Source organism: Penicillium mononematosum, assembly GCF_028829835.1.
Source record: "Penicillium mononematosum strain IBT 11891 chromosome Unknown utg000002l:1.0-8112719.0:1.0-8118358.0, whole genome shotgun sequence".
Lineage (NCBI taxonomy): Eukaryota > Fungi > Ascomycota > Eurotiomycetes > Eurotiales > Aspergillaceae > Penicillium > Penicillium mononematosum.
In genome coordinates this window covers 1,782,102-1,794,746 of record NW_026643272.1, presented here as the reverse complement: position 1 = coordinate 1,794,746, position 12,645 = coordinate 1,782,102, and the positions used below count along the sequence as shown (strand labels likewise).

Here is a 12,645-nt window from a genome sequence, read left to right as displayed (position 1 = left end):
CGGCGCATTTGCTTCTTTTTTTTCTTTTGCTGTTCAATATGACTCCGTGTTTCTTATATTCCGGAGAAGCTATCTAGAAAATCATACCACAAGGTGTTCTTTAATTGCATTTCCAATACTTGAACTGCTGTGTAGCCAGCTTGTGGAGCTAGGTAAACAGTAAAAGCCACTTCAGAACCAGTTCGTCTTCACGTTAAATCGAAGAAAAGTATGTACGCTTTACAGCTTCGGCACCTTCGAATGCCCGTATCTATCCCATCAGAACTCAACTCCTGCATGCCAGTTTCGCAGTCGAACACTCCGACCTCTGGCAGAAGTTCCTGTTCTTTGGGCTGATTGGCGATCGTCTCTTCCGTGCCCTCGGTCCTCCGACCAGGTGGAATAAACACGTTGTAGTATCTTGGGAACACCAAACCGAGCAGAATCAAGAGCAAACAGAAATGCGCCAAAATAAACCCAGCGATCATCATTGGGTCGTAACGCAGGGTATAAAATTCAGGATACGCGAAGCTGAACACAATGGCCAGAACAGGCGCGCTGACATACCGGAGTAGAATGGGCCAGAAACGAGGAATGTTCCAGTTTCCATTACCGCCAACGACGGCATTCAGATCGCGTCTTAATTGATTACCCTGCACATGTTAGTTTCTCTTAGTGCGAGACTTGTTGGCAGCGGGAGACATACAGAGTAGAATGCTAGATACCAAAATCGACTGAGGAGAGGGTTCCACCCCCAGAAGCTGGCAGCTCTGATATCCGGGGTCGTGGCGACGAGGACAGAAATAGTCGAGCAGAAGATATACAACCCAAACCCGGCGCCAGCGCCAGCTGCCGGATTCGAGGTGCCGTGTGCGACGGCGACTCCGACGATCTGCCCGCCAAAGTATCCAAAATTGTAGACAGCGAAGGCAGGCAGTCCTGTCTGGCTCACCACGTCGTGCCAGCGATAAACCGTGGTTGCACCGACGAGCTCCGACCACACAACAAAGATCAAGGCCACATTGTTGATCCATCGGTCGATTCCATCCAACAGGTAGAATCCGAATTGGGTGCAGTAAGGCAAACACATAAGGAATGACAATATTGTGAGGCTAGTCACAATCATCGGTCGTGACATTTTCACGCCCGAATCCACGGCCAAGGTAGCCACCGCGTCGAGCATCACAAAGGCTGAACTAAACCCGAGAACCACCAGGGTAAAGAATAATAGGATAGCCCACCAGTTTGCACCAGGCATGTGGAGCACAGCCTCGGGGAGCGTGAGGAAACCGACCACGAATGCACCCAATCTCTCGCCATCCTGTGGCCAACGTCGGAGGTAGCCTACGACACCAAACACAGCAAAGGCAGCAACATTCTCGAACAGGACGTTACTCCCGCAGATAAGAATTGCGTCCATGACAGCATTGGAGTGTTTGGAGTTATAGGATGCATAGGAAGTGAAATACCCGAAACCAATGCCGGTGGAAAAGAAGACCTGTCCGACAGCGGTTTGCCAGACAGTTCCCGAGGCTAGCTGGTCGCTTCTCCATGTCGCCCATAAGAGCCGGACACCCTCGCTCGCATTTTCCAGTGAACAAGAGCGACCGACGATAATAAGGGTGGTGACAATCGGCAAACCCATCGTCCAGTAGACAACCCGACCCGTCAGGCCGACTCCACGGAAGATGGAAATCCATATAAGAAACCAGATGAAGGCGCTCCAGCCGACTGTTTCACCGATAAGTGCAATCCCGGGGTACACAGTGTAGTGGGCAACAGCACCATTGCCAGCAGTGAGATTGCCCACGACCGGATCGATATTGGCGACGACGTTGCCCATGTAGAATTCCTCGATTCTGCCCTCCCACGGTATCGGGCTCCGGAAGGAGTTGCGGAAATAGTTCATGATCCACGCCAAGTTGACTGTGAAGTATTGCACGACAACGAAACTGACCAAGACGGGACCCATACCAACACCTTTCAGCCGATGGTTGATATTGTTGAACGCGATAACCGTCCCGCCACGATATGCTTGTCCAATCGAAATCTCGAGAATAAGGGCCGGAATGGCGACTGCGAACACGGCCAACAGGTAGGGGATGAACCACTGTAATCCATAGTTATTGTAGACCACTGAGGGGTATCGCAGCAGATTTCCCTGGCCGGCGCAGCCTCCCATGGCGGCCAGCAAGAAAGCCGCTCGAGAGGGCCATTGATCACGTCCATCTTCCGATTTTTGCGGAGTAGGAGCGATCCAGGCCACAGCCTTCTTGAGATACTGAGCGAGTACCATGATGGTACCGATCAGATGAGGAAAATTTCAAGCGCTGAGACCTTTGTAAATTCATGCGAGTACTTCGTGATTTTACGAGTGATAACAAACCAAAGAAAAAGTTAACAGCGACAAAGTCGCTTAGAAACCTCCGCAGCAGATCAGGGACGCTTTCGTATGATTTCTGGCTGATGCCAAGGGCGCCCCAACCATCTCATCCTGCTGCACCCGTCACCTTGGACCCATGCCAAGAGGCTTGGGGAGGCATTTCCATCCTGGATCCTTAGATTCGCGGGTTGCGAGATGGGAGAGCCGCGCCAAGAGTCTTGGAAGCATCCCAGAGCGGAGATGGTGTGCCATGTCGCAGTCTTGTTGGCGGGAATACTACCACGGGCAAAGATTAGCCAGCTTGGCTCGGTCATGTGAGGTGACATGCATCTCATGGTCCCTAAAGAGCCGATGTAGGGTTCGGAGGAGTGCCGAACGAGCTGAAGTGTCCAAGAAACAGTCGAAATTCCCTTCTGTTGCCAAAGGGGCGGTTCTTGGCGTGGAGTTGTGCAAATGCATGGCGTTGATTGCGACATGTATTATCACGGTCCAGACTTATAGTTATAGTGGTAGCGAAGACCAGTCATGTTCTGCCCTTTATTCTTGGCCTACGGCTCAGACCTCTTGGTCTAGACATCGCCAAAGCCATTGGGAGGAGACCCTCGACATGAGGCAAAAATAACCAGGTCCTCGATTTACACTGTGCACTTTCATCATCCTTCTATATTACCTACCCATGTTGCATAAAGGCAGACCTGCCACCCTGTAGACTGACTCCTTCAATCTGTTTCATCTCATCTTCCGTCAGCCGCCATCCAAGGGCCTGCATATTCTGCTCCGCTTGGCCAGCATCGCGCACGCCAACCAGTGGTAGAACGCCCTTATTGATAGAATAATTCAGCGCAACAGCAGGAACAGGAACATGCCGCTGTTCAGCAATACTCTTCAAGACATTGATAGTAGGTTCGAGCAGATGCATGGGATAACTGCTAAAATGCCGGCTCTGCTGCGGCCAATTGAGACGGGAATATTTACCAGAAAGACGGCCCTCGGCCAGCGAGGCAAACCCCTGGAAGCAGATACTCCGTTTTTTGCACTCTCGAATTATCCCACTGACTTCAGGCAAGCGGCGTACGACTGAATACTCGCACTGACAGACAGAGAGAGGGACGTCGTGCTTGGCCAGCTCATCGGCCATCTTGATCATCTCCTTTGTGTCATAGTTAGCCACTCCAACCGCGCGCGCCATCCCGGATTGCACACACTCAGCCATGCCCTTGGCGACAGTGGATATATTACTAGGGTGGATAGGCCCGTGAACGAGGTAGATGTCGACGTAGTCTAGTTGAAGACGCATGAGTGAATCTTTAAGCTTGGACTTTGGCCCGCCAGCCTGCATGAGTGTGTTGGTCATGTCGGGTGTTGACAGCCACTTGGTTTGTATCACGAAAGAGTCGCGAGGCATGTCCTTGAACAGGTTGCCGCAGATCCGCTCGCTCTCGCCGTCGCCGTAGGACTGTGCTGTGTCCACGAAGGTCAAGCCAACAGACTTGAGCTTCTCCCATGCTGCGTGGATGCGCGGTAAGTCCCGTGTTGGGTTGTAGTTGAAGGTTGCTTTGCCGCCCCATGACCATGCGCCGATACTCAGGTAGGGAACCAGTACGTCCTTCCCATTCACACCACGCAGTGCGATTCGACTTTTGAAGTCGGGTGTTAGGTCGGTTGGAAGCATGTTGACCGGGTCGCTGAGATGGGGGTCCACCGGCTTGGCGTGTGGGGAGTGCATGCCCTGTGTGCCTGACATGCCGGCTGCTAGGCCGGCTTGCATCATATACTGAGTGCCTGGGGTGGCCATTGTGTGAGTATGTACAGTCGAGCTAGTATGTACATATAATTGCAGAGTTTGAATGAAACCTGCGCTGTCGATTTGAGCAGGACGTCTTCGATTGAAACCTGGGTTGATATACTATTTAGGAAGGAGTGGCGCTCGGTGTCATCATGACATTCAACTGTACCTGAACACCTTCGGGTCAAACTCCAACTGGCCAATACGGAATCTCCTTATTATTACAATGGTGGCGACGGCAGATGATCGAGGGGAAAATGTGGAAGTGAGTCAAGTGAACTAGACGCCCATAGCACCCTCATTCTTTTGTGGTCTTTTACTTCTTGAAGATCATAATGTTCAATGTTTGGATCCTATTATACCTGCAGAAACCATCGAGCCCGGAAAACGTAACGTACAAGAAAAAGAAGAGATTTGGGACCAAGCGTGCCAAGCAATAAAATAGGCGCTGTGCTTCAGGCTATGGAGACATATAGGATGCAGGTGGGGAATAATGATGAGACGGGGGTCCAATATAAAAAATTCATATCCAAAAGGTTTCGCTGTAAACGCCATTCGCTATGCTGAAGTATTGTGTCGCGTTGATGCATTTTGTGCTTCGCAACGGAGCTTGAAGAGAAGATCATCGACCTCGCGGAAAGCGCTCGGGGACAAAGTCGTCATTTCCATTTCACCCAAGAGGTCCTTCAGGGATTGGGCGACGCCTCTTTCGCTGATGTCGGATTTGGGCTCGGGGGGTGTTTCTTGGGTTTGGGTACCCGTGGTGGCGACACTTGTAGTTTGCTCTACTATTCCACCGTGCTGTACTCCATCCATGTCGATGTCCATCTCCATGTCTGGTTTTACAGCAGGCTCAATGGCCTGCTCCATTTCAGAGACTTGACTGGCAGTTGCCTCTTCGGTAGAAACAATAGAGGTGTTCTGCTTCGCTTGGTCTTCTGTAACGAGGCTCTTGGGGACCATGTCCAGGTCGACATGAGGTGGCAAGTCTTCTGTATCGCCATGTTCCTCGGATGGAATACTTGAAGGTTGAGGTTGAGATGCCTCAGATGCATGTTGTTGAGACCGCATTTTGCGCGAGCGGGTATCTCGAGGGACGCTTTTGGAGTGCTATCAACGGCGGCAGAAACAGACTGGTCCTCAAGACGAATGGACTTGCGAGACCTTTTGGACGGTCGCGGGGTCTCACCATCTTGTGTTGATCCCTGTGCAACGAGGTCTTGAGTTGCAGGGTCTGAATCCGTAGGGACATTATCACCACCTTTTCGTTGTGAACTGCGAGTGGATCGGCGAGTCGCAGTTGGCGACAATGATGTAGCCGGAGAGACTGGCTGAGAATTGGCATGGTGAGAATGTGAAGCATCAGGCTGCAATGACTCGACGTTGACCACGTCTTTGGCCATGGACAGCCGTGTCGACCGGCGTCTGTCAGTTCTCACAGATGAACAAGGTTCCTCTTGATCCCGTTTTCTCTTCTTCATGGATGGCTCATCCGGAAGTTTTGCTTGTTCCAGATGATCCCTATCGTCCATGTCAACTGCTAGTTCCAAGTCCTGTCCAAGCTGTGATGCGATTTGTGACTCTGTCTCCTCGCTCGAGTCCATGAAACTATCCGGAAGGATATCAGGAGGCATGTCTCCGGCTTGCTGGGGTTGATTGTCAGTAGGCTTAGATTGAGATTGCTTCCGTTTCTTCTTGGAGCTCGAGCTTGGTTTACTCTTGCGAGTAGGTTGTTGGACAGGTGTCTTATCAGAGTCAACCAGTGGCACCAGAGAAGGTTCTGCTGTATCTGAGTCTTTACCCAGTCCAGATCGGAGTCGCCGGCTGGGAGTAATTCCGTTTGCTCGAGGTGTAGCGTTGGTGTTGTCATTATCATAGTCATGGGCGTCACTCATGGGCGTGTCTATGTTCTCCGTCGCCAGACGGGAAGTAGCCGGGCTGTTGACTGTTGACTGTTTGCCGGATGTACCAACAAGAGCCTTCCTTGCTTTTGCAGCCCTTCGTCGCGCGCTCTTCGAGCGAGGCTTTCGAGGGCTTGGGCTCCGAGACTGCATTTCGGGAGGAGATGATGGAGGGTCTATACCCAAATCCGCAGGCCGGTGGCTCGATGTGAGTGCGTCGGAGTTCATGGAAGGTGTCGGGTCTCTGGTACCAGGCGTAGGAGATGAGCCAATGAATCCTTCTTCATTCTCAGTAGGGGCGAGAGTGGGCGTTAGAGGAAGTTCGGCTAGTGATCCTCCGTGTAGCTTGCGCAGATGCGGAGGAGTATTAAAGCCCAATTTCCGTGGAGTACTAGCTGGTGACGAGGATTGAAGGGATTCAATCATCGAAAACATTTCACGATGGCTTTTGCGTTTGTGAGACATTGAAATGCCTCCAACAATTTGCGCATCCGTGGGTTGATGAAGGTTACTCGGCAACTGGGGTTCATGGAACTGCTCAGTTGGCTTGAGGACCAAAGAGGAGTCTTCGGTCCGTATGACGGGGGACGATAGCTGAGTGTCCTGAGATGGCTGATGCAATGGCTGATCAAGTCCGTCTTGCGGAGGGGGAGGTAACATGTCGGTATCCTGATCGCCGTCTTGAGGGGGCAATGTTGCGGTCTGGACCCTGGATTCGGCAGTTTGTACAGCCTGCAAAACGGTGACAGGGGTGGCAAAAGACTGTGAACCAAAGGTCAAGCCCCAAAGCTCGACATATTTCTTAGCAGTTGACACATGCAACGATTCCAAACCGGCGCAAAGAATAGGCTCAAAGATATTCAAAGCAGCTAGATCATGAGAAACTGATGTTTGCAGAATATTAATAGTAGCTGACGAGAGCGCACGGCACGCTGTCAGGATTCTGCTATCAACGCCACGGTCAACATGGATTTTGTGAGATTCGTCCTTCAACCAAAGACCAAGTGATGACTGGAGACATTGAAGTATTTGGCATTGGAACTGCGGGACACCAGTGCCCAGAAAAGAGGTTAACGCCTCGATAAAGTCGGCAAGACCGTAGGATTGTGATGCGTTGAAATTGTCGTATGCACCATGCAATGTCTGGGCAACTGACGCGAGGAGTTTATGAGGAAAGATGGTATGACCAGCTGCCTGGATGCCGCTGCGATCAATGCCTAGGCCGGTTCCTTGCATGAAAGGGATGGACAAGGAATGACCAAGCAGTGAGGTTGAGGGCAAGTAGGTATCTTCAGCGGAAAGATGCATGAGGCGTTCCGCCATGGGTTCCACAATCATATTGGCAACCGCCTGGTTCCCTTTCTCCGTACGAACAACGCGAACAAAAGTTTCAAGCAAATGAGACCACTCTTTAAAGGCCGACGCAAATGAAAGTCCGAACGAGAGGATCTTGATGACATTTTCATAGTCACGGGATACAGAGCCGTCACGCCCACGAGCCGACTCCATAGGGAACGACTGCAAAGCATCTGCGGCCGCCTGAGCAGTGGCATTCCAAACTACCTCCGACAGCTGAGCCGCACAGGGAATAGCACTGGTCTTCGTAGTGCTCAATTCGGCACACTGTTGGAGAAGTTCGAGGCGAGATCCTCGGGAGAACCTCCCGTTGCATGCTGCTTCAATGTTACCTAAGACAAGGTGTGTGTAAGATTCGCTCGGCGCTATTGTCCCTGCAGTGCTGCTGATTATTCGAAGGAGATGAAGAATAGCACTTTCTTGGGTCGTATTTGGATGTGAATGTGCGGAAATGTTGTCAGTTTCATCCGCGTTTCTCAGGAGAAGCTTTTCGGTAAACGGAATGCCCCCAATAGAAACAATCATTGTTGTAGACAAGAATCTGAATCTTTCGAAGAAAATATCTGTGTCGTCGGCATTCAACGAGGGCGGCCCTGCAGTCCAAAGACGGTGCAGTAGACTCCAAATGCTAGCAGCAGCTTGCATTGATTCCCCCGAAGGGGTGATCTCTTTGCTGGACGCAAGCGATAGAGCATTGGACAGACTGTTCCAGGCCAATGCCACGTGAGATTGGCCAACTGCGTCATCGATCCAAACTGAGGCTTTGAACAGATGCTCGAAAACCTTCAGAATCGAGGTAATTCTTGATCGAACCCATCTGCTGTCGGCAGCAGGAAGTTCCTCTGCTTCCATTTTGGTATTGTCATTGATTCGATTCTCTATCCATATCTTAGCCTGCGCACTCCACAACAGGTTTGTCAATATGCGCGAAAGACAGTCACTGAGAACCGGGACCGATGAGAAGATGCCTGAAGACGGAGTGACCACATATTCCTCCCATATAACATCTAGATGCTGATAAGAAGCTGACGGACGGAAAGTGTAGTATAAAAGATTATAGTAGCTGGTCAGAGCAAGTTGGGTGGGCGGTGCTCCTGACTTGTCGGTCTTCTTGCGGTCGAATTGAGAGAGTACCGGTTTGCCCAGCATTTTTAGCAGATATCGGCTCGTCGATTCGTTGGGGTTGACAGCAAAGACAAATCGATTCCAACCAACAATAGCCTGCGCTTTGATGACTGGCTCGCTGCAATTGAAGCATTTTTGGAGTACGAGGACCCATTCCTTAAAATGACCCCATTGCTCAAGATTCCATCTTTTGCTCCGAAGAAGAAGGATAATGATGCTCCAAATCTGAGGAACATGCTCACCGCTATCCACCGTCGCCATCATTCGAGTCATGCGCTCACGAACCTCTGATACAAGCTTTCGGTCGTGCTCTAATGGCCGGTCGAAAAGATCCCGGATGTTTTTCGACAGTATAGGATTGGGGCCGGCTTCTGTGGCTACCTGGAAGCCAAGTGCAATCGCTTTTGACCTGGTATCCCTCAAATGATGAAGCAGCGCGAATATCAAGTGTTCCATCCATAGGCTCGCTTGGGAGATGAAAGCGGACTTGGCTTGGCCTAGGAGGCGCTGGTAAATGTTCAATCGATGGGAAACAATGGCGTTGCCAGTGATATTCTTGGTTATTTCTTGTAGGACCGTCAAAAGACGGGCTACACGAGCACTGGTCATAATCTTGGGGCCAAAGTTCTGAGTGGCCAATATGGACATGTAGTGCGTCAAAACAGACTTTGGGGCCTTGGCCTCATAGAGACAAGTGATGGAGTGGTCGACCAGAAACATTTTGAACTCCTCCGAAAGCTGTGTCGAAATCTCCGGATGCCAAACAAACGCAGCAGACAATTTCAGAGCCTGGTTGGCAAGGTTCGTGTCGAGAGGAGAGCCGTTCGCAAGGTCCCTATTCACATCTCGCTGGATAAACTCGGTGATGAGATTCAATTTTTCGGCAATCTTCTGACCGGCCGGAAGTCCGTCGTACGTGCGTAGCGCGCCGAAGAATTGCATGTAGGCATCGAGTCGGGAGCTCATCGACTCGCCTGCCAGTTGTTGGATGACCGATTCGAGCAGCATGGCAAGCGATTCGGTGGTGAATGTATCGACATTGGGTGACCAAACGGGAATTGGTGACTGGGTTGCTTTCAGGATCGACTTCGTAGGTTTGGAGTTCGGGGATGGAGGGATAGTCTTGACGTCGGGGGCCGATTTCATGGCACTAGCAAAGGTTGGTGGTTTGATGTACTTGGGCCATGGCGAGAAATTCACTTTCTTCGAACTGCGGCTGGATGGAGCGGCTTCCACCGATCCCAGTGCAGAAAATGCTGGCTCCTTGGGTGTTTGAACGGCAACTGGTGACTCTGTGTTTTCAATCACGATGCGCGAAGCTGTCCTTGGAGGTGTAGGCGGACGAGCAGAGAGGATCTCCACCATGATTTGGATCAGACAAGAAGTGTGAAAAAGGAAAAGAAGCAATAGTCAAGGATCATTGCTGAATTAGACACTATTCAGGCCCTGTCCATGATCTGTTCTAGACTGGAGAATCAAGAAGCCACATCAAGCCGAGAAAACTAGGTTCAAGTTCTGACGCGCCGCGATGCGCGTAAAGTGTCACCGCCTGAGGCGACGAGGCATCAACACGCGGACTTTTTGTGAGAGTGGCTATAGCTTCAATAATCATTGGGAGAGTATTTTAGTGTGTAGATATGTAGCAATTAACAACAATAATCAGCATTCAGCATTCAGTACTTAGCATTTAGCATTGAGCTTCTAGCATCTCAATCTATTACTGTCACATTCTTTAGACAAACGGCGGAGTTCACAATATACAAAAAGGTCTACATAGACTAGATTGTCCAAGACAGGGCATTTCTCATAATTATGTAGCAATAATTGTTATATCAATTGCTGGAGAAGAGGTTCTTAAGAGAAGCTTACCTAGGTAGGTGGGGGGTCACCAAATAATTTATGACGATTTGGGTCTGACTTCCCCGCGTGGCTCCCCCGGGCCCTCTCCCTTTTTCTTGGTTCTCTCGTCAATAGCTACCTGCTCAAGTTACTGATCTGATATTGCTCTCATACTGTGCCGGGGACTCTCCTTCAGCACAAGGCATCGGTGGAAGTGACACCAGTCCTACCTCACCCCCTTACTCGGAACACTCGAGTCAGTGCGAGTTCAGATCAGGATGGCATTTCTTCAGATGCAAGGAACAGGTACATGGAGGATATTGAAAAGCTCCACACCATCAAACAGGTCGGCTGATTCGATCTTGCACATACAGCGAAGCTACAACAAGTGACACAGCTTCTAAAATCTCTCGAGAAAGACCTACAAGAGAACAACCTCTCAACAGCAGGTAAGTCGGATGCAATGGCCAACCTACTACGTACACGCCTAATACTGATCCCATCTACTACTAGAGCGAGTCCAAACCCTCCTCCAGCTCCGACAACACGGCACGAACCCTACCAACGCAGAACCGATCTATTCGCAGAATGTATGAACACGACAGATAAAGTTGCCCCTCGAGAATGAAAATTACAATTGATTCTGATAATTTCAGGGCATTAATACCTTGGTGCGATATGGCGTTGAGGGGGAGACCCCTGACGTACGTCGAGCAGCATTGCGATGTGTTGCAAATGCCCTGTTACTTGACCCTAAAATGCGCCAGGCTTTTGTAGACACGGGATACAGTGGAAAGTTGGCAGAAAAGCTTAAGGTAGGCCCGCAGCAGGTGGAATGTCGGTACCAAAGCTGATATGATATTTGATAGACCGAAGACTCGGAAGACGAGATGGTCACAAGTCGGATATTGTTTTACGCGACCTATAACACCACATTGGACTTCAAAGACTTGATCAAGAGTCACGCGTTGGGGGATAACATCAACTACGTGAGTCATTGTCCGACTAGAAAGTTGATGTGCTGTACTGACCAGTATAGCAATTGAGCCGTCATGCGAAGCAGTTCCCCAAGTCAGGAAGAAAACCATTGTCACAAATGGACGAACTGGCCTTGTCAGACACGCTCAAATTGGTATACAACATCTCCAAGATATTCCCAGACATTGGTCCCGAGTTCTCCCCTTCCATCCCTCATATCTTGAAGATCATATGTCGCATTGATATTCCAGCAAAGCCCCTAGATGGTCTAGTTGGTGGCTTGCTTAATACATTGTCTATCCTTGACTTGGAGGAAAAGAAAGGCAAAATTTTTGAGAGCAGCCCCCTTTTTCCCACATTCGACAACAACTGCAACGTGGACAAGTTGGTCAGCATCTTGGATCAGGCTACATCCATATATAGCCCTACGGAGCTAGAAGCAAATGCAGTCCCGTTGTTATATTCACTCATCGCTATCTACGAAGTGGCACCCGATGGACCCCGCAAGCATATGCAGTCGCTTCTTCTGCCTGAGGACACTGACCGTAGCTTGCCGATTGGACAGTCTGATACGCTTTCTTCAAGACTTCTGAAGCTCTCGACAACCCACTTCTCCAATCTGAAGGTTACAATTTCCGAGCTGATGTTTGTCCTATCAGGTAAGGATGCTGAGGAACTCACTAAGAACATTGGCTATGGCTTCGCTGCTGGCTTCCTGGCAGCACGCGGCATTGAGATGCCACAGAGTGCAACTGGAGCATCCTCAGCCAAAGACGGCACCGACACCGCACGCAATCCAATCACAGGACAACGGTGGGCCGCTGAGCCACAGGACACCGGCCCGCCCATGACGATGGAGGAGAAGGAGCGCGAGGCGGAGAGACTTTTTGTGTTATTTGAGAGGTAGGTGCACCGTAAACGAGCTCTATATAGAGTCCTTGCTAATGACTATTCATCACAGGGCCAAAGCAAATGGTCTCCTTAATGTCGAGAACCCCGTGACACAGGCTCTCCACGAGGGGAGATTCGAAGAACTACCGGATGATACAGATAGTGACTGAGCATTGTCTTTTGAGTCCCATTTGGAAGCAAGGCTTTTGAGCTTGGATCGTTACAGCTGCATGTCCGGTCTATGACTATACTCTGTAGTAGCTCTGTAGCGATGCTGGAATCAATCCAGGATCTATATGGGGTTTTTTTAGCTCAGTTTAGTAAGCTAGAAAGGGATACAGCAGTAGTTGAGCTGAATATGAGGCTGGTACGATTTATCCTCGTGCGGACTGCGGGCGGAATGACGT

At 50.3% G+C, this 12,645-nt stretch overlaps 4 protein-coding genes across 4 annotated transcripts; 1 reads left to right on the top strand and 3 right to left on the bottom strand.

The window, feature by feature from the left end:
* Positions 1-188: 188 nt before the first annotated feature.
* N7519_002428 (sodium:neurotransmitter symporter family protein) lies at positions 189-2,275 on the bottom strand (the record flags this gene model as incomplete). Its single annotated transcript, XM_057289206.1, has 2 exons — positions 189-632; positions 686-2,275. 2 exons carry the CDS (start codon positions 2,273-2,275, stop codon positions 189-191), a joined length of 2,034 nt encoding a protein of 677 aa, XP_057150408.1.
* Positions 2,276-3,032: 757 nt separating this feature from the next.
* N7519_002427 (uncharacterized protein) lies at positions 3,033-4,157 on the bottom strand (the record flags this gene model as incomplete). The annotated part of the gene is made up of 1 exon (XM_057289205.1): positions 3,033-4,157. The coding sequence occupies one exon, from the start codon at positions 4,155-4,157 to the stop codon at positions 3,033-3,035; it is 1,125 nt and encodes a 374-aa protein (XP_057150407.1).
* Positions 4,158-4,706: 549 nt separating this feature from the next.
* N7519_002426 (uncharacterized protein) lies at positions 4,707-9,895 on the bottom strand (the record flags this gene model as incomplete). Its single annotated transcript, XM_057289204.1, has 2 exons — positions 4,707-5,169; positions 5,247-9,895. 2 exons carry the CDS (start codon positions 9,893-9,895, stop codon positions 4,707-4,709), a joined length of 5,112 nt encoding a protein of 1,703 aa, XP_057150406.1.
* Positions 9,896-10,647: 752 nt separating this feature from the next.
* Positions 10,648-12,408, top strand: N7519_002425 (synembryn; the record flags this gene model as incomplete). Its single annotated transcript, XM_057289203.1, has 7 exons — positions 10,648-10,675; positions 10,744-10,818; positions 10,883-10,959; positions 11,026-11,184; positions 11,239-11,358; positions 11,409-12,250; positions 12,309-12,408. The coding sequence occupies 7 exons, from the start codon at positions 10,648-10,650 to the stop codon at positions 12,406-12,408; spliced, it is 1,401 nt and encodes a 466-aa protein (XP_057150405.1).
* Between the last annotated feature and the right edge of the window lie 237 nt (positions 12,409-12,645).